At 41.2% G+C, this 23,843-nt stretch overlaps 4 protein-coding genes across 9 annotated transcripts; 1 reads left to right on the forward strand and 3 right to left on the reverse strand.

Moving 5' to 3' along the window:
• Positions 1-9,680: 9,680 nt before the first annotated feature.
• LOC108045780 lies at positions 9,681-11,361 on the reverse strand. Of its 2 annotated transcripts, XM_017125209.2 has the most exons (4): positions 11,320-11,361; positions 10,653-11,247; positions 9,901-10,597; positions 9,681-9,842 (listed from the first exon to the last, which is right to left on the reverse strand). In XM_017125209.2, the coding sequence occupies exons 2-4, from the start codon at positions 11,201-11,203 to the stop codon at positions 9,711-9,713; spliced, it is 1,380 nt and encodes a 459-aa protein (XP_016980698.1). In that variant the 5' UTR covers positions 11,204-11,247; positions 11,320-11,361; the 3' UTR covers positions 9,681-9,710. The 2 variants fall into 2 exon arrangements, with proteins under 2 accessions (XP_016980698.1, XP_016980691.1); XM_017125202.1 differs by lacking the exon at positions 11,320-11,361 and having other exon boundaries at positions 10,653-11,308.
• Positions 11,362-11,911: 550 nt separating this feature from the next.
• LOC108045739 (nucleolar protein dao-5) lies at positions 11,912-15,625 on the forward strand. Of its 3 annotated transcripts, none has more exons than XM_017125163.2 (4): positions 11,912-12,146; positions 12,355-13,872; positions 14,310-14,471; positions 14,717-15,353. In XM_017125163.2, exons 1-4 carry the CDS (start codon positions 12,048-12,050, stop codon positions 15,137-15,139), a joined length of 2,202 nt encoding a protein of 733 aa, XP_016980652.2. In that variant the 5' UTR covers positions 11,912-12,047; the 3' UTR covers positions 15,140-15,353. The 3 variants fall into 3 exon arrangements, with proteins under 3 accessions (XP_016980652.2, XP_016980637.2, XP_016980644.1); XM_017125155.2 differs by having other exon boundaries at positions 11,916-12,146; positions 15,244-15,625; XM_017125148.2 differs by lacking the exon at positions 14,310-14,471 and having other exon boundaries at positions 11,915-12,146.
• Positions 15,626-17,120: 1,495 nt separating this feature from the next.
• LOC108045757 (delta-1-pyrroline-5-carboxylate dehydrogenase, mitochondrial) lies at positions 17,121-21,691 on the reverse strand. Of its 3 annotated transcripts, none has more exons than XM_017125176.2 (8): positions 21,563-21,691; positions 19,865-20,032; positions 19,200-19,673; positions 18,748-18,919; positions 18,500-18,687; positions 18,220-18,442; positions 17,785-18,152; positions 17,121-17,731 (listed from the first exon to the last, which is right to left on the reverse strand). In XM_017125176.2, the coding sequence occupies exons 2-8, from the start codon at positions 19,927-19,929 to the stop codon at positions 17,497-17,499; spliced, it is 1,725 nt and encodes a 574-aa protein (XP_016980665.2). In that variant the 5' UTR covers positions 19,930-20,032; positions 21,563-21,691; the 3' UTR covers positions 17,121-17,496. The 3 variants fall into 3 exon arrangements, with proteins under 3 accessions (XP_016980665.2, XP_016980679.2, XP_016980672.2); XM_017125190.2 differs by having other exon boundaries at positions 21,517-21,664; XM_017125183.2 differs by lacking the exon at positions 21,563-21,691 and adding an exon at positions 20,205-20,301.
• A 786-nt stretch (positions 21,692-22,477) lies between these two features.
• LOC108045734 (shematrin-like protein 2) lies at positions 22,478-22,952 on the reverse strand. Its single transcript, XM_017125134.1, has 2 exons — positions 22,628-22,952; positions 22,478-22,548 (listed from the first exon to the last, which is right to left on the reverse strand). The coding sequence occupies exons 1-2, from the start codon at positions 22,926-22,928 to the stop codon at positions 22,478-22,480; spliced, it is 372 nt and encodes a 123-aa protein (XP_016980623.1). The 5' UTR covers positions 22,929-22,952.
• Between the last annotated feature and the right edge of the window lie 891 nt (positions 22,953-23,843).

The raw sequence follows: 23,843 nt of genomic DNA on the forward strand, positions 1-23,843 counted from the left end.
CGACGGCCGAGAGAGCAACAGCCAAGAAAACTGATGATGGGGAGGGGTAGTGCTGCAGGGAAAGGGGAGGGGAAAGAGGCAATTTAAGTTAAATTTGTTTTGGATTTTAAAAACTTAAACTGCTGCTCCGATCAATAGGATTTTCGATCAATAGTCAGTCCTGTGGATCAAATGCTTAGGTTTTATTTTTCATTTTGTAGCAGAAGTAAGAGCCTTATTTAATTTCCACCATGGAAGAAAATAGAAAATTACTACAAATTCTGTAAGCAAAGCCAAAATGTTTCCAAGTTAAATATTAATCTTAAGATTCGAACTTTTGACCAAATACGTATGTACATATGTATATTTGGATATGTTTTGATTTGCTTATATGTACAATACATGTACATACATACAATGTGTGTGTATGTTTCTATTCGAAAGTAGATAATGTGCTTAAATACAAATAAAATGATTTATTATACCCGTTTATCGATCAAATGTGGAATCTGAAAATAATACGTTACTTTGCTGTTTTTGTATTGGATGCCAATCTTTTACTGTGTACAAAGGTTTTCGTTTCATTCAAAACAAGAAATTTGAAAACAACAAATTCCAATTTACAAACAAGTATACATATTTGTGCGCAAATTAAAATTGCATTGATAACATTGTAACTGATAAAAAGTATACTAGCTCACGACTTTTACTTGGATCTCTTTCATTTATTATATAGCTCTGCCAGTATCCTTCTGATTCTCTCTCTTGAAGGATCTTCTATAATAATAAAGTCCTGACAACCCAATTTCCTAACTCTAAACTAATATTAAGCGAACGAGCAAAAAGTCGTATACAATACAATTTTACAAAGCGTTGGGGCTGAGATGGGTGAAATATTTTTTTTGGATGCACCTGGAGGGACAGGTAAAACCTTCTTGACAAACTTATTGTTGGCAAAAGTTCGAAGTTCAAAAAAAATAGCCCTAGCTGTAGCATCTTCCGGTATAGCTGCTACCCTGCTCAATGGAGGTCGAACTGCTCATTCTACATTTAAACTTCCTTTGGATTTAGTTAATTTAGAAACACCTCATTGCTCTATTTCAAAGCAATGTAATATGGCTGCGGTGTTTAAAGATTGTAAGTTAATTGTTTGGGATGAGTGCACAATGTCACATAAAGGTGGGCTTGAAGCCATAAATAGAACCCTGCAAGATATTAATGAGAATACTATGTTGATGGGTGGTATTACAGTCCTGCTAGCTGGAGACTATCGCCAAACCCTTCCTGTTGTGCCAAGAGGTACAAGAGCTGACGAAATAAAGGCCTGTTTAAAATCTTCATTTTTATGGCCACAGATAAAAAAACTAGCGGTCACGAAAAATATGCGAGTGCACTTAAAAGGAGACAGTTCTGCAGGAATTTTTGCCGAAACTCTTTTAAAAATTGGGAATGGCGTCCATCCAACAGTTGATGGAAAAATAGTTATAACATCACGCTTAGGAAATGTAGTCAAAAACGTTCAAGACCTTACATCCAAAATATTTCCTGACATTTCCAACATATCATGTAAAAGCTTAGATTGGCTATCTGAGCGCGCCATTTTGACAACGAAAAATGAAAGAGCAACCACTATTAATAATTTATTGCTAAACTCATTTGATGGTTTAGAAGTCTCCTATAAATCGGTCGACTCTGTTCCTGATGCTGATAATGCTGTTCATTACCCTGTTGAATTTTTAAATTCCTTGAATCCTCCAGGAATTCCTCAGCATAATCTGTCTCTTAGGATTGGAGCACCCGTAATGTTATTGCGAAATTTAAGTCCCCCAAAGTTATGCAATGGGACACGATTGCAGATAAAAGGTCTTCATAAGAATGTAATCGAAGCAACAGTATTTACGGGGTGCGCGAAGGGGGAAACAGTGTTTATACCCAGGATCCCATTAATACCATCCAGTCTGCCGTTTCAGTTTAAAAGGCTACAATTCCCTCTAAAAGTTTGCTTTGCAATAACTATAAATAAATCGCAGGGGCAGAGTTTGAAGCTGGCTGGACTAGATCTTAGAGAAGATTGCTTCTCTCACGGACAATTTTATGTCGCATGCTCTAGAGTTAGCTCTGCCAGTAGCCTTATTATTCTCGCTCCTGAAGGATCTTCTAAAAATGTTGTTTACACAGAGGTTTTAAAGTAATCATATTAATTAACATTATTAAACCTAGAAAGTTTCAGTGGAATAGGTCTAATTGGAGATACCACATTAAAAAAAAACGAGCCAATTTCTCTACCTCAGGGGTGGTGTGGAATTGGGAAAGTCTTGACAACCGTACTCAAAACTAATTTTAAGCGAACGAAGTCGCGCCGGGTACAGCTAGTCTTTAATATATCAGAAATATACCTGAAAAGTTTGAAGTACCTATGTTTTTTGCTTTGTCGAGAGATCCAGCCGACAAAAGGGCATATCGTCGCGCTGAGGGCGATCTCAAAAAGTGGTTGCACAAAACAAAAAATGACTACTTCGCTGATCTGCTACGTAATGCTGATCCTACAAAACCATATGGATTTAGCATCTGGAAAGAAGCTAGAGTTATAAAAAGGCACCCCCCTCGCAGAAGACCTTTTAAGCGTACTGACAACACTTGGTGCAGATCGGATTCCGAAATTTCTCTGGCTTTTGCTGACGAACTGGAAAATCGCTTTCAGCCATTTAACTTTGCGAAGCGTGATGACGTTGAAAACACACTGCAATTTCTTAATGCTGCCTCCCCAGAAGCAGAGCCTATTCGTCATATAAGTCCGGAAGAAGTTTGTCACCAAGTAAAAAAGCTGCACCTCAGTAAAGCTCCAGGATTTGACGGTATTGACAGCAGGGTTGTCAAGGCACTTCCGAAAAAGGGTATACTGTTTTTAGTCCTCCTGTTCAACTTCATATTACGTATCCACCACTTTCCCACACAATGGAAGTGCGCTGTGATATCGATGATACCGAAGCCAGGTAAGCCGGAGAACCTCGTTGCGTCGTACCGACCAATAAGCTTGCTGCCCACATTCTCTAAAATATTCGAGAGAATATTTCTTAGCAGAATGATGGCATTAAGAAGGGTTCAGGATGCAATTCCAGACCACCAGTTCTGCTTCAGGAATTACCATGGAAACCCGGAGCAAGTGCACTGAGTTACTAAACATATTTTGGATGCCTTCGAGAATAGACAGTACAGCTCTGCTATCTTCTTGGACGTAAAGGAAGCTTTCGATAGAGTGTGGCACGATGGCTTGCTATTTAAGCTGAAGACTCTCTTGCCAACTGCGCAGTATCTCCTTCTTAAAACATATCTGCTGGATAGAAGCATCTATCCGTTGCATACGAGCTGGCGTACCACAAGGTAGTGTTTTGGGTCCTGTGCTGTACACCCTTTACACCTCTGACTTGCCAAATTCCAGAGACCCGGGTACCCTCCTGGCAACGTATGCTGACGACACAGCCTTCATCGCAAACTCTCCGTGTCGAATCGAGATGTCCAGAATTACCCAGAGCTTCTTGGACCTGTACAGCGAGTGGACGAACAGGTGGAATATAAGTATAAACGGAAATAAATCGCAACATTGCAACTTCTCCTTAAGGCATCAAACCCTCCCTAGGTTTAAATTCCAAGACACGCTCATCCCACAATCCCCTCAGGCGCAGTATCTTGGATTGATCCTCGACAAGCGGCTCACATGGAGGCAACACACCATAAAATAGCAGCAACATGCCGTAGAAAGCTTAGGAAGCTTAATTGGATGCTTAGAGCAGCGAGTCATCTGAGCCTCAGAAATAAAATTCTAATCTACAAGGCAATAGTAGTCCCTTCCATGACATATTGCATGCGAATATGGGGTACGGCATCCGACTCAAACATCATGCGAGTACAAAGGCTGCAAAACCGAGCACTGCGAACCCCGATGATCAGAAAAAGGCTAAAGAGAAGGCATCAAGCAGACCTATGGATAAGAGGGCGGCAAAGAACGAGAGTCCTTCCCCAATAAATAAAATATAATCGTGATCGTCACCATAATCTCCTGTTATTTTTAAAGTCAAAAACATATTTTTATTTATTGCTGCTGTTATGTTTTTCCATGTTATGATTCTTACTCTTTTTAGTCCCTACGTTTTATAGCCATTTAATTGGCTGATTAACGTATAAATATAAAATATGTTATATTAAAAAAAAAAAAAAATGCACGAAATATTCTGAAAATCATCAAATTTGGACCGATTTCACCCTATTGTTCTTATCGGAGCTATAGGATCAAGGTATGCATAAAACAAGAAAGGAAAGCTAACTTCGGGCGGAGCCGAAGTTGATATACCCTTGCAGAATACTCTGTAAATTATATTCTCCAAAATTATTCATATGATGCATTCTTAATACTCTTAAAAATCCAAACTTCCTAACTTTAAAAACACCAAAGTTATGGCATTTTAAATCGTTCAGTTATATGGCAGCTATAGGATATAGTCGGCCGATCCTTATGAAATTTGGTCGGATTGATTGGCCAAATATAACACCCATAGAAAATCCCAACTTCCTAACCTTACAAACACTAAAGTTATGGCATTTCCGATCAATCAGTTATATGGCAGCTATAGGATATAGTCGGCCGATCCCGGCCGTTCCGACTTATATACTGCGTGCAAAGGAAAGAAGGTTTTTGCAAAGTTTCAATTCGATAGCTTTAAAACTGAGAGACTAGTTTGCGTAGAAACAGACAGACGGACAGACGGACATGGCTATATCAACTCAGGAGGTGATCCTGATCAAGAATATATATATGTCTCCTTCACTGCGATGCACACTTTTGACCAAAATTATAATACCCTCTGCAAGGGTATAAAAATATGATTTGGAAAGATTCATTTAAATAGCTTATATACTGCCCGAAATATCCCAAAAATCATTAAATTTTAACCGATTTCACCCTATTGTTCCTATTGGAGCTATAGGATATAGACGTCCGATCATCAAGCGCTTTTACCCTGATCAAGGTATGCATACAAAAATACGATTTGGAAAGATTCATGTCAATATCTTTTACACTGCGCGAAATATCTTCCATTCTTGCAAGTTATATCCGATTGTTCCTATATGAGCTATGGGATATAGCCGTCCGATCAGGGCGGTTTTTAAACTTGATCTGCTTACACATGTTTTAAGACGACTGTGGAAGTTTTAGATCGCTAGCTTTTAAACTGAGCTCATAAACGGTATTGAAACAGACGGACAGACGGACATGGCTATATCGACTCCCCTATTGATCCTGATCAAGAATATATATACTTTATGGGGTCGGAAACGTCTCCTTCACTGCGTTTCAATGTTCTGACCAAAATTATAATACCCTCTGCAAGGGTATAAAAATGACTTGAAGACGGCCTTGCTCTAAGAATGGTCGAATCTATTCCGAATCGACTGAAGTCGGTTGTGGACCAAAAGTTTGGAAATACCAAATACTAAAAGTTAAAAAAATGTTTTTTTTTCAATTTTTATACCCGTTACTCGTAGAGTAAAAGGGTATATTGTATTCGTGCAAAAGTATGTAACAGGTAGAAGGAAGCGTTTCCGACCCTATAAAGTATATATATTCTTGTTCAGGATCACTAGCCGAGTCGATCTAGCCATGTCCGTCTGTCCGTCTGTCTGTCCGTCCGTATGAACGCTGAGATCTCGGAAACTATAAAAGCTAGAAGATTGGAATTTTGCATGTAGATTTTAGGAGTTCCTACGCAGCGCAAGTTTATTTCAAAATGTACTGACGCCCACAAGCCACAAGCTGGGGCCACAGTTTTGATGCTATTATGAAAATTTTAATTGATATGTATTTGTTTCGTCAATACCTATCGATTGGCCTAATAAAAGTTTGCCACGCCCACTCTAACGCCCAAAAACCCATTAAACGCTTAAGCCTGGCTAGCGCCTAAATTTCCGCCTTTCATGGCGCCATCTAACGGATGATTTTGGAACAGCTGGCCAAGGTGCTCAACAGAGTTAACGTTAATTCTCGATAAGGATTTCTAATAAAGGAAACGGAGTAACGGGTATCTAATAGTCGAGGCACTCGACTATAGCGTTCTCTCTTGTTTATAATTAATTTGATGAACTGGGTCAAATAAGCTGTGGCGTTGAAAAAGGCAGTATTTTTAGTTTTTATTGTTTTATTAAAAAGTTCCTTGCTAGAATAAATAAATGAAAACATATTTGTAAAGTTAAAACAACAGTTAACCTGCGTTTTTTTGTATGGGTATCTCTTATGGTTCAGGAGTTATACCTGTTTAATGTTGAAAATTAGGTGTGGGTCAAATAAGCTGTGAGCCACTGTACATACTTGGTCAGGAAGAGCCAGCCCATAAGGCACGAAGTCAAAAAAAGAGCACCGAAACCTCAATCATCCTCAACACCTCCGAGACAACTGAAAACGTATATTCAGCGGCTCAGAGCTTATTTCAACTAGACCCAACCCAAAACTTTAAAATCCTATAAAAGATGAATCAAAAGGATAATCCAAATATTTTAAACGCACAATGATTCTCTTATGTTCAAAATTAATATTTATTCATTTCACTTATTTTTAATTAATTGTTCAATATATTTATACCCTTGCAGAGGGTATTATAATTTTGGTCAAAAGTGTGCAACGCAGTGAAGGAGGCATCTCCGACCCTATAAAGTATATATATTCTTGATCAGGATCACCTCCTGAGTTGATATAGCCATGTCCGTCTGTCCGTCTGTCTGTTTCTACGCAAACTAGTCTCTCAGTTTTAAAGCTATCGAATTGAAACTTTGCACACACCCTTCTTTCCTTTGCACGCAGTATATAAGTCGGAACGGGCGGGATCGGCCGACTATATCCTATAGCTGCCATATAACTGATTGATCGGAAATGCCATAGCTTTCGTTTTTGTAAAGTGAATTTTCTATGGGTTTTATATTTGGCCAATCAATCCGACCTACCAAATTTCATAAGGATCGGACTACTATATCCTATAGCTGCCATATAACTGATTTGCATAACTTTGGTGTTTTTAAGAAATGCCATAACTTTGGCTTTCCTTTTTGTTTTTAATTTATAACGAAAAATAAAAAAAAAGGAAAGTTGGGGGAGGAATTTTGTAAATTATATTCTCCAAAATTATTCATATGATGCATTCTTAATACTCATAAAAATCTGAACTTCCTAACTTTAACAACAACAAAGTTATGGATTTCAATCGTTCAGTTATAGGGAAAGTGGCCGATCCTTATGAAATTTGATAGGTCGGATTGATTGGCCAAAATAAAATCCATAGAAAATCCTAACTTTACAAACACCAAAGTTATGGCATTTCCGATCAATAGTTATGGCAGCTATAGTATAGTCGGCCGATCCTTATGAAATTTTGGGTCGGATTGATTGGCCAAATATAAAACCCATAGAAAATCCCACTTTCTAACTTTACAAACACCAAAGTTTGGCATTTCCGATCAATCAGTTATATGGCAGCTATAGGTATAGTCGGCCGATCCTTATGAAATTTGGTAGGTCGGATTGATTGGCCAATTAAAAATAGAAAATCCCAACTTCCTAACTTTACAAACACGAAGTTATGGCATTTCCATCAATAGTTATTGGCAGCTATAGGATATAGTCCGGCCGTTCCGACTTATATACTGCGTGCAAAGGAAAGGGTGTGTGAGTTTCATCCGATAGCTTTAAAACTGAGAGACTAGTTTGTAGAAACAGACCGGAATGGTTATATGTTGATCTTTATATAATTTATAACGAAAAAAGAACGAAAAACAAGGTCACAGCCAATTTCAACCCGGTACAAACTTAAATTATACAAAACGCTCGACGACCATTTTAAGCTTTTTTGGCATGGAATCTACCAACTTTTAGGTTATTTCTGGGCTTATTTTTGCCCACTCCTCGACCAATGCCTGTTTTAGGTCCGTTTTGTTGGAAATTTTCCGCTTTCGAATGTTAGTGTCCAAAATTGCCCACAAATTTTCAATGACGTTCATGTCGGGCGACTGTGCTGGCGGCTCCATGACGTGCGGGCAATTCCAAATAAGCCAGGCTCGTACAATGCCTGCCTTATGTTTCGGATCATTGTCCTGATAAAAGCGGAAATCTTCCCGAATGCCCAGTTTATAAGCGCTTTCGAGCAAATTTTTTTTTAGGATCTGAAGGTATTGAGTTTTGTCCATCGAAGTTTCTATAAACTCCAGGATTCCTACACCTGCTGCCGACATACAGGCCCAAACCATTACGCTTCCTCCGCCGTGCTTAACTGTAGCTTTTAAGTTCTTCGTCTGCAGCTCGGTATTCGGCTTTCACCACACGTAGGAAGCACCATCCGAGACAAAAATTTTGAATTTTGACTCGTCCGCAAATATAACTGTGTTCCAGAACTAAGAATCCTTTTCCAAGTGTTTATGTATATATATTGAATTAAGATTAATACTTAGAATTTTAATAATTAATAATAACCATTATATGTAAGAATAATATTTAATTAAATAAATGGAAATATTGATAAAATTAAGTGTTTATTTACTGATGAAAGTGCGGTGAAACAGCGATGAAAAAGCGGTGAAATACTGATGGAAATGGGGTGAAAAAGCTATGATTTACTGATGAAAAATGTAAAAGCGATGAAAAAGTGATGAATTAATGATGAATTTGTCACTGATTAACTCCTAGGACATGGAAATGTTAAATTGTATAGTCTGGCTTTGCAGCCTTCCACGCGGCAGATGTATGCTATATCACCGAGCTTCAATATTTTATTTTTTACAAATAACTGCTCATCACACATCGAAACCAAACGTTGTGAGCCCTTCGACTTCCTTCCCGAATTTCAAATTTAATGATTTCCAAGTCCATGATTAGGTCAACTACTCGCTGTGAACTTAAGAGGTCAAATGACTTCTGTATACATTGTAAGTACACAGGACATAAGAAAAGAACCAATAGTAAAGAACGGTAAAATGCAATTTTGGCGCGTGGCACATGTTTTTTTAATAATATTTTCTCATAATATCAAAATATTTGTATTTGAACTTGTTTAATCTAATAATGATTTTTAATTTGCCTTTTTTTCACTGTTTCACACGTAGGACATCAAATTCAATTTATATGTATATATAAATCTATATGTATGTATAAAGCTAACTTCGGGCGGAGCCGAAGTTGATATACCCTTGCAGAATATTCTGTAAATTATATTCTCCAAAATTAATATGTTGCATTCTTAATACTCATAAAAAATCCCAACTTCCTAACTTTAAAAACACCAAAGCTATGGTATTTCCGATCGTTCAGTTATTTGGCAGCTATAGGATATGGTCAGCCGATCCTTATGAAATTTGGTAGGTCGAGTTGATTGGCCAAAAATAAAACCCATAGAAAATCCCATCCTAACTTTACAAACACCAAAGTTATGGCATTTCTGATCAATCAGTTATATGGCGGTTATAGGATATAGTCGGCCGATCCTTAGGTAGGTCGGATTCATTGGTCAAAAATAGAATCCATAGAAAATCCCATATTCCTGGTAAGTGAGGCAAACATAGCGCCTTAGAACTCAATATAAATATAATTTTGATTTTAAAATCTAATCGGTACGTTCCACGAAACTGCAAATAACTAAACACTTTGATGTAATTTGTGCAACATACTTTTTAATAATAATTATTTATTATATGTTTATTTACAAATTTAGAGGGCAGTCAAATTCAAATTGATAGCCGCGGTCCACAAAGCTCAGACCCCGCTCTGATCCGACCGGAAAGTCGGCAGTGAAAACAATATATCCCCTATATTCCGGAGAGCTTTTGAGATTCTGCAGTGGATAAATTGATTAGGCAGAAGTAGAACAACATTGACTATTGGATACCTACCGCTTTATCCACAAAGTCCTCAAAACCACTGAGGTCATAGTAGAGCAGCAGAGGCGGCGACCGGCCAAATCCTGTTTTCTGTTTGTACGGTTCTCGCCTCTTAAGGACACTCAGGGCGCGGGGTAGAAATTTTGGCGTAAGATCGCGACAGTAGGACACATCCAGATGTTCTAGCCTTGGACACAGCTCCACGAATCGGACGAGAATGTCGTCGCTCAGGTGGTTCCAGTTACGGAGGCAGAGCAGCTGGAGGTCTGCCATGCAGGAATAGCGCTCCAAGTAGTCGGCTGAATGAGTCCAGCTGCAAATGGCCAGACGTTTAAGCCTACGATGCGTCCAAATGGACAGTTTCTCATCCCAACCCGGTTCCAAGGGCATATAGTAGCCGTCCACAGCGAAGCCAACGATGTTTTTGGCTTTGCGCTCCATGATCTCGTAGAACTCGCAGACTTCGCGGATCTTGTGGTCGTAGCTATCCGGACTGACGAGCGGGGAAATGTGCCACTCGTTGTCCAGCAGTACCACCAGTTGCCTGAGGGAGGGCAGTTGTAGGACTGCGGGCAGAATAGGCTTTAAGGTGGCCAGATTCAGCTTGAGAACGGAGAGGTTTTTGAGGCTCTGCACACAGTTTCCCAGCTGCAGTTTGCTGATCATGTCGTATGTCCGAATGTCCAAAACTCGGAGGTCGTGCAGCTTACTGTGGGGCAAAGGAAAAGCGAGTTGCAAGCCCAGTACTTTAGATCCCTACTTACTGACACACTTCGTCCAAATACTCCTGTTGCAGCTCGTAGGCCTTGTGCTGATCTTCATAAAGGTGCAACTCCTGCAGGTGTTGGAAGTGGGAGAGATACCGCCCGTCAATGGGCGTGGTAAGGCGCAACTTTCGCAATCCCGGAAGCAGCTGGGCCAGCTTGCGAATGCTCCGATTCGAGGGATAACAGTCGACGTCTTCTGGATCGTAGTAGAAACTGGCCACCAGTGGCAACTCGGCAATGTGCATTTCGTCCAGGTCCTTCAGCAGGGCGCACAGGCAACTGCTGACGCACATCTCCTTGATGTGCGGCCTTATCTGCGTGAGGAAGTATACGAGATCTTCGTAGTTGGGGAGCAGTTCCCGCCACTTGTCCAGATCCAGTTGCTCGTAGGCACGGCTGGTGCGCCACTTGGCCAAGCAAATGTGCCGCAGTCGCTGGCAGGTCCGTGCTAAGGACACTTCGGTCGGCAGGTCTTGCAGACGATCGAAAATCTCGTCTAGACAGTCGTCGTTCAGTCGCAGGATTTGGGGAATCGGCTCCGCAGCCATGGCCGTGGAGATTCCTTGTTACCGGATCCGGAGTAGCAGCAGGTCTGTTAAAATAATCGAATCTAGATCCTTTCGAGGAACGCAGCTCAATTGAATAACAAACAAAAATACATTACACCCGCAGTGTGACCGCAGCCGGAGCGCCTAAATAACCCATAGAACCTAACGTAACGTAACGAACGAACCTTATGTGTTATTTAGGTATTTATTTGTTTTTATATCCACACAATTTGAATTCAAAATAGGAACAAATATAAAAGTGCGAACAAAAAATCTTTACCTTATATGGTCCTCACAAATCGGATTAAAAAAGTTGTAGCGAAAAACAGCTGATTGGCCTAAAAGAACTAAACAAACCGAAGAAGAAAAAAAAAATTTGAAAATTGACTTTTCCCGCCAATAAATAAATAATAAAAGAAATAGGAATACTAACTCAAAACTAAATACACAATTTTGCATTAGCAAGTGGAATGTTTCCTCAACTCAGAAGGAGAATTCTACTTAGTCGGGCATACTAAAATGGCACGAGAAAATGTGAAGACATCGACGGCAAGAAGTAAAGAAAACTTTATTAACCATAAGTTAGATAAGCCTTGACCCAAGGATTTTATCTTCGGTTTGGTGGGTGATTTGGTAACTTTTTTTTTCGAAACAGATGTCTACTGTTTTAGAAGTGTTGCAAAGCGTTTCAAAGCCACTTAGTGCAGAGTAGCCAGACCAGTGCCAGGGTTGTCGTACTATCAAAGCGACGAAACACGTGTGTGTGCGCATTCTTTTTTGTGTGAACGAGCGTGGGGCTAGGAACTAAACGGATCGAAAATATAGAGAAATAGCTGAAACAATCATGACGGACCTGCTGAAGATTACTGATGCAATCGTTCTGGAGTACCTGCAATCCAAGGACAAGAACCTGGCCAAGGTTTACCAGCAGAAGACGAAGGCGGTAAGTTTCAGTGCATGGCGACAAGTGCAATGTGCCCGCTTTTAATGCACTTAAAACGTGTTCCGTATGCCTCCGCAGAGCAGGATTAAGGTGCCGGTTTCCTGTTAAGTACACCAGTTGGTTCATGGCCCGTTCACCTGTTGCTCTGAATTATCTCTGTGACCACGTGTTTGCTAACCAACCGCACTTCCATTGTTTTCTCATACAGGCCAACGTAGCTAAGAGCACGCCAAAGCTGATAGAGATTGTACAGTTCTACCAGACCAAGAGCACCACCAAGATCCCGGCCGTCAAAGTATCAGCGGCTGACAGTAGCGAGGACAGCGACTCGGACTCTGAGGCGGAAACGGCCCCCAAGAAGCCAGCAGCGGCTGCACTGACAAATGGCAAATCCGCCAAGCCGCAGGCCTCCTCCAGCAGTGAAGACAGCAGTTCCGAGGAAGAGAAGAAGCCAGCGACAAAGACCACGCCAGCCAAGGCAGCTCCAGCTGTTAAAAAGGCAGATTCCTCCAGCGAGGACAGTTCCTCGGAAGATGAGGCACCCAAGAAGGTAGCACCAGCAAAGCCGATTGTTGCCAAGAAGGCAGCCTCGAGCAGCGACGACAGCAGTTCGGAGGAGGAGAAGAAACCAGCGCCTAAGGCTACACCGGCTAAGGCTACACCGGCTAAGGGTGCACCAGCCAAAAAGGCTTCATCCTCAAGTGAGGAAAGCGACTCCAACGACGAGCCGGCAGCCAAGAAGCCTGCCGCTAAACCCGCCGCTTCCAGCAGCGAGGACAGCGATTCCGATGATGATAAGCCCGCAGCAAAGGCACCGGTCAAGGCGACTCCGGCCAAAAAGGCGGCTTCTTCCAGCGAAGACAGCTCCTCGGAAGACGAGACACCCAACAAGGCGGCTGCTCCAGCCAAGGCCTCGCCGGCCAAGGCTGCTCCCACCAAGAAAGCTGACAGCTCCAGTGAAGACAGTTCTTCAGAAGACGAAGCACCCAAAAAAGCAGCACCATCTAAGGCCCCTCCTGCCAAGAAGCCTGCTTCTTCCAGTGAGGACAGCGACTCCGACGACGAGCCGGCAGCCAAGAAGCCTGCGGTCCAACCTGCCGCTAAACCTGCAGCTAAACCCGCCGCTTCCAGCAGCGAGGACAGCGATTCCGATGATGATAAGAAGCCCCCAGCAAAGGCTCCGGCCAAGGCGACTCCTGCCAAGAAGGCGGCTTCTTCCAGCGAGGACAGCTCCTCGGAAGACGAGACTCCCAAGAAAACTGTTGTCCCGCCAAAGCCGACACCAGCCAAAAAGGCCGATTCATCCAGCGAGGATAGCGATTCTGACGAGGAGGAGGCTCCTAAGAAGCCGGCTGCTAAGCCTGCTGCAAAGGCATCTTCCGTCAAGAAAGCCGAATCCGAGGACTCGTCAGAAGATAGCGACAGCTCCGCGGACAAAAAGCCTGCCAAGACTGCTGCTCCCAAGGCACCGGCCAAGGCTGCCACCTCGAGCAGCGAGGACTCTAGTGACGATGAGACACCGGCTGTGAAGCCAGCTGTCAAGAAGACCGCTGCCCCTGCTAAGGCGGCAAAGAGCAGCAGTGACGACTCTAGCGAAGAATCCGGCGAGGTGAAGCCCGCGGCGGTAGCCAATGGCGCAGCGAAGCGCAAGTTTAGTGGGGGCGACCAGGACGAGGACACTCCCAGCAAGAAGTACAATAACTTCGTCAAATCGGGAGAACAGCAGGTAAGTCGGGATATTTTATTTTTCGGGCATTAAGTAATAGTGATGCGCGGTGCAAACTGTAGATTTGTTTCGTAAATACTAGTGTATTTATAGTATATTTCGTGATAAGCCGAAAAGGTGTTCTGCTCAAAACCATTTAATTGTTCCTGAAGTCTGAGCCAAACTATTTCCTATACATTCCAGTCAGTCATCTGAGATGATGGAACACCTGTGATAAATTAGTTTCTTATTCTAAATTATTAGCCATTTTATTGCATTAAATGGTATTGATAGATTTATAAAGATTGGATTTAATGATGGTCAAATCGACATAATCAGGTGTTTTTTATTTTGATTCGAAGTTTTTTCAAGTCCGATCCGAATAGGGTAAACCGTACTGTACACCTTGTCCGAATTCTGTCTAGAGAGTTCATATTTTAATTGTTTAACATTCGCAGAAGAATAGTTTCAACTCCACACCCAACAACAACAAAAGCTGGAACAATCAGTTAAACAACAGCGGAGGGGGAAGTGGCCGCAGAAGGTCACCCTTCCGGCGGGTTCGCACCGAGGAGGTGCTCGTGGACACCCGTGTCCAGGACATGTCATTCGAGGCGAAGGTAAGTGCCGCAAAGGATTTGAGTCGCGCGTCTGGGTGTGTGTGTTTGGGGAGAGGGCTGAGGATCAGCCCGGAATGGGGTAATGCTCTCCGAGATTCTGAGAAGAGGGTGACACACAAATTAGCAAGCTGCGCCGCGAAGAAAACTCAAATCATTTGTGGCACTTTCCTGATCCATTTCGAACTTGCATATCAAATCGTTGCTAATTTGTGGTTTGCCCTCTTTGGCGTTTCTCTTCCTTCCAGGACGGCTTTAAGAAGCACAACAACGGACGCGGAGGCAGGGGTGGATCTGGCTTCGGCGGACGTCCGGACCGTAGCTCCTGGATGACCAACAAGAATAATGGTGACGATGGCGGCGAGGGAGGTGGTTTCAAGAAAATTGGTGATCGCAAGAGCTTCGGAGGCTTTGACAACAACCAGCGTGGTGGCCGCGGAGGACGGGGCGGTGGCGGTCGCGGCGGTGGAGGTGGCTTCGGAGGACGCGGAGGTGGAGGCCGTGGAGGCGGTGGTGGCTTCGGTGGACGCGGTGGCGGCGGCCGTGGGGGTGGCGGTTTTGGCGGACGTGGAGGTGGTGGCCGTGGGGGCGGACGTGGCGGTGGATTCGGTAACAAATCCTTCGATTCGTCGGCGCCAAAGCCAAACAAAAAAATCACGTTCGACAATTAGAGCTAGTTAAGTTAAGTTAACGCCATTCACCTGCAAGCACACACACCCTAGATGCAGTTATGTTATCGAATTAACCTGTTTATATTATTTGTAAACCACGATAGAAAAACGCAGCCGGCTCTTGGGGTGAACGAGCCAATAAAGACCTGAAGCACACGCGCGGAAAGTCGTTCAAACATGAGAAAACCAAGAAGAAGCGTGGCAGTTACCGAGGCGGCCAAATTGACATAGGAGTCAATTCTATAAAATTTGACTAGATTTATACATACACTATATAAAATAATCAATACACTAAGGAATACGTTTAGTACGTAAGCCAACGGAGTAACTAAGTATAAAATTTTCATTATGCAATAATTTCGCACGCATGTAAAATCTTTCCAAACTATTGATTTGACTTGAGTAAGTCCCTTGCTTTTAGATCGTAAGTTTTAATTTGAATTTATTCAATGCGAACTGGCGGTCAATAAAACCGTGACCAAGATACTTTTTAGTAATATTTTTTCTCATCTTATCTAATGGCTATTATGACTAGCGGATTTTGTAACCTTTTCTGTTTCTGATGAACTTGGATTTAACGGAAAGACTTCGCTGGCTTTTTATAAACCTTTTTAAACTTAAATCCTTATCTATTTTATTTTAGTTACCTTACCTCTAACTTGTTTTGACTTTTTTTATTTATAAAAAGGTTTACGAAAAGATCCGAAAGAAAAAACTAAACGATTGGCCAAACGCTTAGATTAAACGAAGGGTTAGAAATTCCGACTAGTATTTAAGCCATTTTCCTTTAAATTGCGTTGAAAACCAGTTATAGGATCCCAGTTGTAAAATTGTAATACCCCTCCAGAACTTCAATATCGAAAAGAGTAAATTACTTTCGAAACGGACAAGAAATAAATTTTAGTTCAAAATAAGTAAAATTAAAAAAAATGTATTATTTATAATGGATTCGGTTTTAATTTTTTTACAGATTTACAATTGAAAGAGACTGCTCTAGAAGTCCAGATTCTAGGAATTAATTACCTATTCAGAGGGGACCACTCTAATATCTTAGAATTTCAGTTCAGATGTTAAATTGCTCATTTTCACAAATTCAAAAGTTCTCATACTTTATATCAAAAACACGGGGATGAACACGGTCCTCGAAACTTAAATTCAAAATATATATGACTTTAAATATAATGCCCTATGCAAGGTTATATAAATGAATAACCGAGGGTAAAAGGTTATATTGTATTCGTTGAAAAGTATGTAACAAGTTAAGAAATCCTGGTCACTAACCGAGTCGATCCGAGTCCTACCCGCCTGTTTGTCTATACGAATTAGAGATTTGAAATTTAAAATGCAGACTCTAGTAATGCCTCCGCACCGCAAGTTTATTTAAAATTGAAGCACGCCAAATAATCGCGATACTCCAAGAGATATGCTAGATTCCAGTTATTTGGTCTATATCTATAGACACACAAAAAATCGAACTCGATAAAATATTTCAGAAGTGATTTAGAAACTAACATATTCAGATATGCCTTTATGTATCTTTTTCACAGTAATGTTTTGCAGCTGACAAAAAATAAATATATTTATTTTTAAATTGGTTACAAAAGTTAAAGGTATTTAATAGTCCCAATGAAAATTAAAACACTGCAATTGACCCGAACATTATTTTTGCTTAAAGAGACCCCCCACGCTATATTATATTGTCCATATGACATTCAAAATGCTTTGTCAAGCCTTTGATAAACGAATTGTTTTGAAATTTAAATATTTATTAATATGAATTTGATGCTTACGTTATATGTAACTAGGTATCAATTTATCTTTTCGTGATTTTTCACATTTAGTAATCAAAATGTATTGTCAAGTGTTTGCTTTCACATACATAGGTGTGTACATCAACGCACATTATATAGTACGTAACTGGAAAAAAGTCCAACAGAATACAAATAATATCGATAAAGATTAAAACAAAAGACGGGCCATGTAATTATAAATCATATAATTAAATGATCACATTGCGTATAAATTATATGGTAATATAATGATGTTATATATTATTCTTTTAAAATATCCATGTTGCGGTGTGTTTGTGGTTCGAAAGGTATCAGCATATCAATTTACAACATTTTTCGAGGCATTCTTCTGGGTTCTGAGATTCTTTGAGTGTGTGTTTGTAAAAGTTTTAGCTATCTGAACTAGGGGTGTTACGGTGTAGGGGCTTGGGGTGGTGTTTAAAAATATTTCAACAAAATACATTTATATATATTTATATAGTTAGTAGTTATATGAGATTCCTGTCGGGTTTTTTAGCTTCTCCTAATCCTCATCCCACTCCCCATTCACGTCTTATGCAATACAGCTTATTCGCACATGTATGGATAGTTAACATCTCGCAGTGGCACGAAAGTCTCCTTGATAGATTGCGGAGAGGTCCAGCGCAGAATATAATGTGGTCCGCCAGCCTTGTCATTGGTGCCGGACATTCGACCGCCTCCAAATGGCTGTTGACCCACCACAGACCCAGTAGACTTATCATTGATATAGAAATTTCCAGCGGCCATTTTAAACTCCTGCAGGGCGCACTTGACGAATTCCCTGAAAACAAATGTTGTAGAATAGAGGTTACCCTATACGAGGACACTTCTTACTCGTCCTGGCCAAATACTGCTCCGGTTAAAGCAAACTTTGTTGAGGTGTGCACCAGCTTCATGGTCTCAAGCAGGTCTGACTCCTTGTAGACATAGATCGATAGCACAGGGCCGAAAATTTCCTCGGTCATGATGCGGTCCTTGGGATCCTTGCTAAGAACAATGGTCGGATTGACAAAGTACCCTTTGCTGTCCGAGTAAGTGCCGCCGGTGAGAATCTCCAGGTTAGAGGATTTTTTGGCATGCTCAATGTAGCCAGTAATGCGTTTAAATGCTTTGTCATCAATCACAGCCGACGTGAAACTGCTGAAGTCCTGAACGTCTCCGATCTTCAGCTTGGACGCCTCGCGCAGCAGGCCTTCCTTGATCTGCAGGTGAGGGGTTAAACAGATCAGCATGCCGAAAACATCGTAATCTGATGCCTCTTAAACTTACTTGTGGCCACAGAGACTCCGGTACATACATGCGCGAGCAGGCGGAACATTTCTGACCGCAGTACTCGAATGCTGAACGAATCGTAGATGTCACCACCGACTCAACATCAGCGGACGCATGCACAAAGTGGAAATTCTTACCGCCGCACTCACCAGTCAAGCGGGGAAAGTTTACGTATTTGTCAATGTTGTTGCCCACCTGCTTCCACAGGCGATTGAAGGTTCTGTCGCCGAAAGGGATTGGTTTGAATAGGAAAATCAATAGACCGGCAATTACTTACGGCACAGAGCCGGTGAAATTGATACCCGCTAGGTGGGGACTGGCGGTAATCGTGTCCCCGAAAACGGGTCCATCGGCGGGCACAAAATTAACGACTCCATCAGGCACTCCCGCTTCGCGCATAATTTTAAAAATAAGCCAGTTGGAGAGCATGGCTGTGTCTGAGGGCTTCCACAGCACACCATTTCCCTGCGAAAAGGAAATTTTAACTTATTGAAAATTTCAGGGATAGGTTTAAGGCTAGCCTACCATTAGTGCTGGCGTGTAGGATAAGTTGCCGCCAATGGCCGTGAAGTTAAAAGGGCTGACAGCGGCGATAAAGCCATCAATGCCGCGATAACGTAGAGAGTTCTTTGTGACCTTGATGTCCTCGCTGATTGGCTGATATTTAGTGACCTCCTTCAGAAAGTAGGCATTCATCCTGTGAGGTGGGTTTGGATTTTAATTCCAGAAGCAATACTTTTTAGTATAATAACGTTTTAACAAATTTCTTTCTTTGAATATTGTTCTTTTTGAATATATAAACCCAAACGAATGTTTTTTTGAATCACGAAATGCATTTAAAAACAAAAGAGCCCAATGTCTAGGCTGACCACACAATGCTCTGTTTTCAAATAAAGACTACCGATTTGTAAAATTAAAATTAAAGAGATATCTACGACACTTTTTCTGCATAATTTTTGAAATCTTTTTGCACTCACCGTATGAAGTCGATGAGCTCCGCTGCCGCATCGATTTCCGCTTGGATAGCAGTTTTGGACTGACCCAACATGGTGGCCGCATTTAATTCCTGGCGGTAAGTCGTGGCCATTAGATCAGCTGCCTTCTCCCAGATATTTAAGCGGTCCGCAATCGGTACACGGTCCCATTTGGGCTGCGTATTCACGGCTGTTTTGATGGCCTTCTCAACAAGTTTCTTATCGGCATAGTAAAAGCTTGCCAGTTTATGTTGGTGGTCGTGGGGCATGACCTGATACCGCACATCCGACGTTTTGTACTCCTTGCCGCCGATCACGATGGGAATATCCTCGCATCTCGAGGCCGTGCCCTTCAGAGCCTGCTCAAGGGCTTTGCGCTCCTTCGAGTCCTTGCGATAGCCTAGGATCGGTTCATTCTCAATCGGAAAATCCTTAAGTTTGAGGTCCGGTATGACAGAGCCAAGACTCCGAGTGCAACTGTGGTAAAATAATTTAAACATTTAATTTTAATATTAGAAAAATTTATTGTAAATATTGGTTTAATGGTCTTTAATGACAAAGTAAAATACTTTTAATCTTATGTTAACTTCAAAATAACATTAATTTGTCTGTCTAGCAAAGATGTTTTTGAGGTCATTTGAGAAGATTGTCAATTTAAGCAAACATACCTTTTTAACACGCTCTGCTGCAGACTGGAGCATTTGGAGGAGGAACTGCGCAGCATTTGCAACATCTTTTCGGAATTTGGAGGCCTGTCCTCTTCGCTGCCGGATTATATAAGATGTCTCTCTGGATTCTTTGGCGTCGTCGGCTCGCACCACCTAGAATTTCGCTAGCTGAGCGATAAGCCAGCGAAGCGAACAAACTTTTGATTAGTATTCATTTATCAGCAACCTTGACAATTCATTGGGGGTCCGCGTCGAGTCGCGTGATTTTGATAAGAAGCCAAACGTGAAGCACGACACACCCCCCAGATAAAGCAACACTGCGTCGCGAAAATGTACGTACTGCGGAGAAATTCTAGAATCTGCATAGACCAACTTGTGTAGTTTGTCAACTGATGACTGATTTCTGCTAGTTTATTTTTTTATCGATATCTAAAGTTCCCTCGCTCACCTCACTCATACTCGCGCATTTAAGAGCGCTTTTATATACAAACAAAAAACGAATAAGCAAAATTTGACGAGCATCAGCTGTTCTGTCTACGATGCGGACAGTGGGAAAAGTGTAATTTAATGTTGATAAAATTTTTTATGTTTTACTGTTTAGAAGTCAAGTGTTATATACATATGCTATGTTTTTCTCACATTTTTGTGTTTTGTTTTATTAAAACCCATTTTGAAATGATTACTAGTTTTTATTATGGTCTTCGATATATTAATGTTATATATATACAAATTTATTTTTTTTAATACACAGCTACTTCTTATAATATCTTTTTTTTTCAAACAAATAATCGTTCTGCACGATACACATTATTTGAATTTTCGAATTTAATAGAATGCTGTTCACCAATGGCCCGTTAATGGTGAGTTAAAAGAAAATGTACCTAAATAAGTTAAAAAACCCAAACTTAACTTAGTCGGCCTGTATACTCCATAACTGAAACATTTTGAAAGTCTTTAACCTGTTTCTTAGTGTTCGGTCTATAAAAGCACAGATTGCAATCATATAGTTTTGATTGAGTGCTGTTAGACTTTTTCCACTGTGCGGTAGCTACGGAAATTTCCCATTGCCAAAACCAGAAAGATATTTTATAGAACAGGGGCTGAAGGGGACTCGACCCAAAGTAGTTCTTGTTGTTTTTTAACTGACGCTGCCTTGATTTATGAAATTAAGCGGCACGAACAGTGGGGAAGGGGCAGTGCAAAAGCGGCACACAAAAAAAAACACCCCACAGTGCGCGTGAGCAGCGCCAATAAGAGGAAAAGAGATGGGGAAGGAGTGAGGGAGAAAGGTGTCGAAAATGTGGAGCAAGCTCTTTTTAACGTATGTACATAAGCATACTTTTGCTGTTTTATCTTCCTCCTTTGTTATTCACTGCCCGTCAAGTGGTTAATAATGTACAATGAATTAAGGCATTGATTTTTATCCGCAGGCAGCAATTGCAAGTCACAAGTTGCTTTTTAAGGCCAAATAAAAAAACATTTGCTGCTCAGCTGTAGATACACACACACACAAACACACAGGCGCATTAGAATGCAGCCAGTTGGCTTTGTTTTTGTCAACGTTGTTTTTCTTGTTGGCCCCAATTACGCAATGGAATGTTTTTATGCCGCCTATTGGCCTTTTTTCAATTACAATTTTTCCCATTTCGCACCTTTAATACCCCTATTCGGCGATATTGGCACTGATTTCGGACTTACTTCGTGTAAGTTTCCAGCGACGGCGGCGGAATTCGGCGAGCGACGTCAACGAATTTGTTTTGTGTATTTTGTGGGACTATTTGATCGAAATGGAAGGGACGAATTTGGACTGTTGGCTAACGGCCGGGAGTTATCGGCAGACCGATACGTTCACGGCCTTCTGCAACCGCGCACTTTCCAACACTAGCCACGGCTATCGAATGCGCGCGAACATAGCGTTGGGAGTTCAAAACAAAAGCGCCTTGTAGTTTCCTATGCATTTCCGCTTTGACTTCTAACTTTTTTTAATGTGTTAGGCGGTCAAATTATTTAAACAGAGCTATCTTCACAAAAAAAAAATTTTTTTGAGCTAATGGACTTTATGATGATTTCCTGTATTATTACAATATCAACTATTAGTCGTAAGATCAGATCAAATATCAAAATTATATGTTACATGCATTTATTTTTATATTAATATATACAAATGAATGTATGTACTCTTAAAGCTTATGTTAAAGCTTAAATTTATAAAAATCAAAGGAAATAGTGCCCCCTAAGTGCAAAGCTATGATCGGAGTACCAGAAGTCCCCAAAAATAGAATATGTAAGTTGTTAGTCGTTTATTAAACTGTGAATACTATAAGGTATATATATTGTTGATCAGCATAGCGGGTCGCTTTGGCTTAAACGTCGTGTCAAAATTACTAAAATTAAAATCATTTATAGCTGAATCGGTTTTTGAACTAATTTTTTGGCGTTTACAGATAGAGTTCTTTTTAGCAGGCCTTTGTTCTCGTAAAATAATGATATCCTTTCGATTACATATTACATAACTATTATATTTATTCGCATCATCACACTTACATAGTAGGAAGACTTAATCAATATGTACAGTAAATCTAGCTTAGGGTGTATCATTTCATATCAAATCTTTCAGCCGTAGTATCCATTTCCGCCCGCACTGGCTGTTGCGAATCCTCCACTGCTGCTGGCGTAGGCCACATCTAGAGAAGAAAACAGGTCCAGAACACTTGTATATTACTTGTCTGCTAGGACTAAAAGACGCGGAGACAGATTACTCACTCATGCCGTTGCCGCCGTAGGGATATCCTCCATAGGGGTACCCGTATTGGCCGTATCCACCGCCTCCGCCAAACATCGAGTACGGGTTGTAGCTGGGGTACGAGTAGTAGGGATATCCGCCGTAGCTGTAGGGGTATCCGTACATGCCGCTGCCGTACGTGTTCCCGTACGCCGATCCCACTCCCGCATTAGCCCCTCCGTAGTAGGGATATCCGTAGTACTGGCACTCGGAGAGCGGCAAAAGCATCGCGACCAGGACAATTCCCAACCAGAGACCACTGCTAGTCTGTTTCGCTGACATGATTTTGCTGGCTGTGTTTGTCGTGTGTAATCCTCGAATGCTGACTGAATGCGAAAATTCCGGCATTAACTGTTTTTATAGAGTTCACCGCCGAGTGTTTGCAATTTTTAAAGCATAAAACGCTTTTTTAATGGAGCTTAATCGGCCGCCCATCAGCGGCTGCTCGGTTTGCTTGTTCGTGCATGACCCAAGCGGCGTATACGCAATATTTCGAAATCCATCTATAAACGCATTTCCAACGTATTAAATAAGCGTAAACAAAATAAACCCAAACAAAACTATTCGGACCCTTATTGGCCTAACTACTCGATTTCTCATTCTACAGGTTCCGACTGCCGTTTTGCTATCAATTTAAATTAGTTAACCGCTTTTTTTCGTCAGGGGTTTAGAATTATTTTGCGTAAACACAGTCATTAACCTTAAAATTGGTTGATGGTCCGCTTAGTCATGTGGATAGACGGCGGTTTCCACTTCTTTGAGGTTCATTGCCGGCTTGGAAAGTGGTCAATGCTCATCAACGCCCTTCGGATGAGGTCAACCATAATAATTCAGATACAATTATACTCATGTTGGGTTTTGGATTTTCCACTGCGATTAGCTTGGCCGTTGGCCGAGAGTTCATTGTGAAGGACATTTTCGAAACAGACTTTTACCCTTGGTCATGGATCGATGGTGAAACTATTCAAAAAAGCGAATTCCCCAATCACTGTATGGTAGTCCAGTCGAGAGTGTGCGGGAGAACGAAAACATTTCTTAACGAAATAAAAAAAATTATCATGACAACATATACAATTTCTGATATCAAATTTTGAAGTGAAAAGTTATTAAGCATTCGACTAAACAAATGTACTTTTAAAATTTTTCGCATTCCGATACAAGAATTTTCTATTGCAGCGTGCCGAATGGAAAAATTTT

Source organism: Drosophila rhopaloa, unplaced genomic scaffold (genome assembly GCF_018152115.1).
Source record: "Drosophila rhopaloa isolate 14029-0021.01 unplaced genomic scaffold, ASM1815211v1 contig_217, whole genome shotgun sequence".
NCBI lineage: Eukaryota > Metazoa > Arthropoda > Insecta > Diptera > Drosophilidae > Drosophila > Drosophila rhopaloa.

Bases quoted from the DNA above. Each gene is read 5' to 3' on its own strand.
- LOC108045734 (XM_017125134.1), bottom strand. From the start codon at position 22,928: ATGTCAGCGAAACAGACTAGCAGTGGTCTCTGGTTGGGAATTGTCCTG. The intron at 22,549-22,627 runs GTGAGTAATCTG...TTTCTTCTCTAG, and splicing joins CTACGGCGGCAACGGCATGA to ATGTGGCCTACGCCAGCAGC.
- LOC108045757 (XM_017125176.2), bottom strand. From the start codon at position 19,929: ATGTTGCAAATGCTGCGCAGTTCCTCCTCCAAATGCTCCAGTCTGCAG. The intron at 18,920-19,199 runs GTGAGTGCAAAA...CCCACCTCACAG, and splicing joins GAGCTCATCGACTTCATACG to GATGAATGCCTACTTTCTGA. The intron at 17,732-17,784 runs GTAAGAAGTGTC...ATTTGTTTTCAG, and splicing joins GCAGTATTTGGCCAGGACGA to GGAATTCGTCAAGTGCGCCC.
- LOC108045739 (XM_017125163.2), top strand. From the start codon at position 12,048: ATGACGGACCTGCTGAAGATTACTGATGCAATCGTTCTGGAGTACCTG. The intron at 13,873-14,309 runs GTAAGTCGGGAT...TAACATTCGCAG, and splicing joins TCAAATCGGGAGAACAGCAG to AAGAATAGTTTCAACTCCAC. The intron at 14,472-14,716 runs GTAAGTGCCGCA...TCTTCCTTCCAG, and splicing joins ACATGTCATTCGAGGCGAAG to GACGGCTTTAAGAAGCACAA.
- LOC108045780 (XM_017125209.2), bottom strand. From the start codon at position 11,203: ATGGCTGCGGAGCCGATTCCCCAAATCCTGCGACTGAACGACGACTGT. The intron at 10,598-10,652 runs GTAAGTAGGGAT...TTTGCCCCACAG, and splicing joins TATTTGGACGAAGTGTGTCA to TAAGCTGCACGACCTCCGAG. The intron at 9,843-9,900 runs GTAGGTATCCAA...TATCCACTGCAG, and splicing joins AGGACTTTGTGGATAAAGCG to AATCTCAAAAGCTCTCCGGA.